This window comes from Macrobrachium rosenbergii, chromosome 42, assembly GCF_040412425.1.
Source record: "Macrobrachium rosenbergii isolate ZJJX-2024 chromosome 42, ASM4041242v1, whole genome shotgun sequence".
Taxonomy (NCBI): Eukaryota; Metazoa; Arthropoda; class Malacostraca; order Decapoda; family Palaemonidae; genus Macrobrachium; species Macrobrachium rosenbergii.
Window position 1 is genome coordinate 10,167,538 of NC_089782.1, and position 6,000 is coordinate 10,173,537.

Genomic DNA, 6,000 nt, shown 5'->3' on the forward strand with positions numbered 1-6,000 from the left:
CTCAGTTGAAAAATTGTTTGAAGCTGGGATGGTCAAAGGAATATAATATGTCACTTCTGGAATATGCCTCTGTAAAAGATGATTTATCTCTACATAATGATGTAATACTGTATAGAAATAGGGTTTTGATTCCTGTTTAGTTAAGATGTAAGGTTTTGAACCATTTGCATTGTGGGCATAATGGTATAAATGCTATGAAAGCTGAGGCAAGGAATTGGGTATGGTGGCCAAAGATAGACCAGGACATAGGAGAAGTCACAAAGAATTGTAGCATTTGTTTTAAGAATTTTACATATCCTCGAGCTCCTACATTGTCTTGGCCTATTGTTGGTAAATCATGGTCTCGACTGCACATAGATTATACAGGACCGATGGATGGTAAATATTTTTGATAATTGTAGATTTTCATAGTAAATTTTTGGATATTCATTTTTGTAGTTCCACTACGTCAGCTGTTACCATTGGTCATTTGAGGAAGACATTCTGTAATTTTTGGTATACCTGATATCATTGTATCAGATAATGCTCTAAATTTTGTTTCTCAAGAGATGGAGGAGTTCTTGTGTAAAATAGTATTAAGCATGTAACACCAGCTCCGTATCATCCATCCTCCAATGGTCTGGCTGAAAGGGCGGTGAGAACATTCAAGGAGGGCCTGGGAAAATTTAAGAAGGGAGATATTCAGACCAGAATTTGTAGGTTTTTGTATAACTATAGGAGGACTGTGAATTCTTCCAGGTAAGGCCCCAGCAGAAATAATATTTGGTAGGAATTTCAAAGGTACTGTTGAATCAGTTAAACTGAAAGACAAATCTTTAAGGAAAATGAGGATGAAATTTTCCAGGAGGAAGGTAAATTGTATAAAGTCAATGATGCTGTGTTTGTTCGTAATTTTGGGAAAGGTTCACCATGGGTGGAAGGAAAGATTGTGGAAGTACTTGGGTTGAGAAATTATAAGGTGGAAGTACAGAGTTTTGGTAATATTATTTGGACAAGACATGCAGATCAGATTATGCAGAGATATATGGGTGACTTTAACCAATCCAATAAAGAAGTGTTATCCAATAATTCTAAGTCATCTGTAAATTTGAGTGATTCTAGTGCTTTCATTTCAGACACTAATGTACCATGTGATAATAGTGGGGCTGAAGAACCCATAGAAGTAACTGTAAATAATGATAGTGAATGTTCAGTACAACCGCCAATGTTAAGGCGATCCAGTCGAATAAGTAAACCTCCAGATCGACTTGACTTATAAATATATACAAATATGCTGTATTTATCATGTTGTTTTGTTTTCATATTTGTAACACATTTTGGAAGAAGTAATGATTTATTTAATTGTCTGATGTTTTAAATTGGAATATTATTGCTTTTCTAGGGATAAGGGATGTAGAGTTTTAGATAAAAAAAAAGGTAATCCTTTGTTAATTCTGATTGTATTCCCTGCTGTGAATGTCTTTTGTTTTTGAGTTCTCGGTTCCGGGGTTGTGTTGTCATGCGGCCGGTGTGCTGGTCCTTGGCGGCAAGTTGTTGTAACGGATTCACAATAAACCTTGTATCCGGCCCTGTATTTAATTATGCTCGTCCTAACAGGATGAATTTTGCTATTAGCTATAGAAAACATGAATAAGGTATATTTGGGGTAACTTAATGTTACTTATCCGTGTATCTGTGTAAGAAAATGAAAATGTAGAGAAAATATTGGGTGACTATGCTGATTTCCTTGTCAGGGTTTTACATTCTCAGTTTGATATTGCTTTTGTGGGTGAATTTTCAATTGAACTGATTCGTCCTGTTGTACATTATTTCTTTCCTTTTATAGGGTCCTTACCAATTTGTTTCTTTTATTTTCAGAGCAAAGCTTTGGCTGTCGTGTTACTGGAGCAGGTATGTCGACAACTCAACCTACTTGAGTCAGATTACTTTGGCCTGGAATACACAGACGGGAATACGAGATACTGGCTCGACTTGGAAAAACCTATGAATAGACAGGTTAGTTGGCATTGTGGTCAGTATTTATTCTCTTTACTTCAGAGATATATCTTTATTTTCATGGGTGTGTTACTGCTCTCCAGGTTGTGAATTTAATACTGAAGGTCCATCCGCACGCAAGCTTATGTAGCTCCAATTGAGCTTAGGATGAATTGCAAGTGTGTTATTGCTAAGATCATTGAAGAATGCATTTTCTGGTACAAGACTATAGGTTTAATGTGTGCCTCATAAAGGAGGCAGATGAGTTCATACCAGAATGGGCCGATACCAGATTTTTTTAACTCTAAGTTTTTAATAAACATTTACCCTCATCTTATGTAAAATTGATTTAAAAGGGGCTTGTTTAAGTAGATTTCTAGTAAGTCGTAATCTGTGACATGAAGTTTATCCTTAGTTTTTTCTCTTTTTTGTAAACAGTTTCCTTGTTTTCAATGCTCTTTTTATTCCTATGAGCAAAAGTGGTTCATGTAGTGATTTAAGACCTGATTTCTTTCTTTGCCTTGTCCATTCTTTAGAGTATCGGCATCTAGAAAAATAAACTGAGATGGCCTGGCAGCAGGCTGAAATTTTGAGAGGCTCTTTATTTTCTTTTTCATGTTGGATATTTCTCTACATAGAAAATCTAGGAGGGACATGGGGAGCCTGAAAAACATTGTGTATGGAGTTAACATCTTTAGTATTTGAGTTTAGTCAGGTTGGTCAAAAAAACTTCGGATGACAACCTGCAGCTTCTCAGTCAATACTGAAAAGAGAACCGATTGTTGGCCATTTTAGTCTCATGAAAATGGGAGGGTTTATGTCATATAGCCATGAAAATATCATGTATTTGTACCAGAATGAGAACTTTATGTGTATATAGAAGCTTCATTATCTCATACAGTATATATATATATATATATATATATATATATATATATATATATATATATATATATATATATATATATATATATATATATATATATATATATATTATATATATATATATATATATATATATATATATATATATATATATATATATATTATATATATATATATATTATATATATATATATATATATATATATATATATATATATATATATATTATATATTATATATATATATATATTATATATTATATATATATATATATTATATTATATATATATATATATATATATATATATATATATATATATATATATATATATATATATATATATATATATATATATATATATATATATATATATATATATATATATATATATATATGTATATATATATATATATATATATATATATATATATATATATATATATATATATATATATATATATATATATATATATTATTCTTCTTCTTCTTCTTCTTCTTCTTCTTCTTCCCAGCTTGTTCCATATATATAGCCATATCTATTTCTATCCTGTGCTTCTGCCTCATCAATATATATCTCCCCTCACACAGTCCTTCCATCTCTTTCTTGGTCTCCCTCTTCTTCTTCTTCCTGGACCTCCATCCCCATAGTATACCAACGTATCTCTTCTCAACAGGTGTCCATACCATCTCAGCCTCCCCTCCTGCACTTTCTTTGATATTTCCACCACCTTATATAATGTATCATATATCCATCTAAGCATTCTCATTTCTGCCACATATCTTCTTCTCCTCTGTCTTTCTCCAAGCTTGCTGTTTCCGTGCCATATATACCATATAAATTTTCCTTTAACCTCATACTCTTTTTGTCACAAAGAACTCCGGGCCGCCTATTGTTCCAGCCTATACCTAGCATTATAAAGGACCCCAAATATAAAGTTTAACTATATATCATTGGTGGTATATATATCTTAGATCTACTTATATTCCTCTGTCCTCCAGTATATCTTTCATTTCATTTCCATCTTCCCTGCTACATAATATCATCCGCATATAATATGTTCCATACTATATATAACGCCCATCACTATATTAAAAATAAATGGGCTATGGTGTATATAAAACCCTAACACTGCTCCTCACTATATACACCTCTCCTCATCCTCCATACCTCTTGTATCAATATATGTAGGTCCCTATATTAGTTGTCTCAGACAAAATATACCATCTGTTGTTCCTCTTCCCTTCATAAATCCCATCTGCTCTTTACCTATTTCTACTTCTTCCCTTAGTCTGGCATATCATCCTTTCCATATCTTCAAAGTGTGGGACATTAGTTTATATAATTACCACACTCTTGGACATCTCCTCTCCTTTGAAAAATTGGGATCAGTATACTCCCATGCCACTCATTTGGTATCTTATATATATATATATATATATATATATATATATATATATATATATATATATATATATGTATATATATATATATATATATATATATATATATATATATATATATATATATATATATATATATATATATATATATATATATATATATATATATATATATATATATATATATATATATATATATAATATATATAATATATATATATATATATATATATATATATATATATATATATATATATATATGTATATATATATATATATATATATATATATATATATATATATATATATATATATATATATATATATATATATATATATATATATATATATTATATATATATATGTATATATATATATGTATATATGTGTATATATATATATGTTCCATTTGCAGTCTTTATGCATATTATATATGTATATATATGTATTTGGGAGTTTTCATGTCATATACTACCATGAAAATATCATTCATTTGTGCCAAAGTATGGAGCTTTTTGTATATATGTATATATTCATTATTTTTTCCTGTAGAGACGAATTTGTGCCAAAAGTATAGAGTAAGTGGCAGCGTCTGGGTACTTACTAAATTAATGTCATGTTGTTGATTTTGATTAATCTGGCTTTATGCCAGCATGGGCTCTTGCTCATAGAGAAGCCCATAAATTTGATGTCACAAATTTTTGTCAAGACATGGACTTCTGCAAACGGAACGGTAGCATCTAACATGAGAGCAAGACAGGCATAATTTTACGGTCAGGTCTGTTTTCCCACACCTGGAAAACAGTAACAATTCTTTGTACAAAATAAGGAAAGTTCTCCATAACATATGGTTGTAAAGCTTGAAGCATTTGACATTTACAGATGGTTTTGGTTTTACAAATGAGATACTGTAGCACCTGCAAATACATGCCCAGAGGGCCCAAGTGGGCCCCTATATATTTAATCTTATCATATGTACTGTGGGTGAACCTACATTTGCAGTCTTTTTGCTTATTAGATTTCAATAAGTGTTCAGCATAGAAATGGATACCAAATTAAGTAGAATTCTTTTTACTAATAAAGTGTTGATAATGATTGCATATGCCAGCTGGATGGGTGACCAAGTGTTCTTATTTACTTCATTCTCAAAGGAAAAGAAAAAAGAATTGGAGGGAAAAAGAGATGTGGCAAATTAATAAACAAGGAAAGACTTGCCTCTTTAAGGAAGAAAGATTATAAGAGGCAGTAAATAGAAGAAGCGAGACGAGGATGTCAAAAGCTTAGCAGTAGAGGAAAAGAAACAGGCTCCAAACCATGCAGTGCAAGGATTTCAGAGTTCCTCAGCGCGCATGTGTGTAGGTAAAGGGTGGAGGAAGTCGCTGTAAACCTAGCTCCAGCCCAAAAAGGTCTAGGTTCTTTTCCTGGTTTGGGCAGAAGCTCTTATAAATAGTTCCATTCCTGTGTAATTAGAGATATTAATGGGCTGTTTGGTGTGTGTGTGTGTGTATTATATATATACAATATATATTTATATACATACATACATACATACATACATATATAAACAGTATTTACACCATTAAGCCACATATTGGGATTAACAGTCAATAACCCGATCACTGGTGAATGTGGACAATTGGTGACAAACATATTTATATGGAAAATGCAAGTGTGGCATGATGAAGATGGCGATTGACGATCGCCATCTTCAGTTCCACCAACATTGCTGTGCCATGCCT

General features: G+C 31.4%; 1 protein-coding gene across 5 annotated transcripts in view; it reads left to right on the forward strand.

Moving 5' to 3' along the window:
* Cdep (Chondrocyte-derived ezrin-like domain containing protein) overlaps positions 1-6,000 on the forward strand; it is an 804,710-nt gene that overhangs the window by 472,181 nt on the left and 326,529 nt on the right. For all 5 annotated transcript variants that reach the window (XM_067085457.1, XM_067085454.1, XM_067085456.1 and 2 more), the window contains one exon: positions 1,858-1,995. In XM_067085457.1, the coding sequence (XP_066941558.1) occupies positions 1,858-1,995 (138 nt within the window). The remainder of the gene's footprint in view (positions 1-1,857; positions 1,996-6,000) is intronic.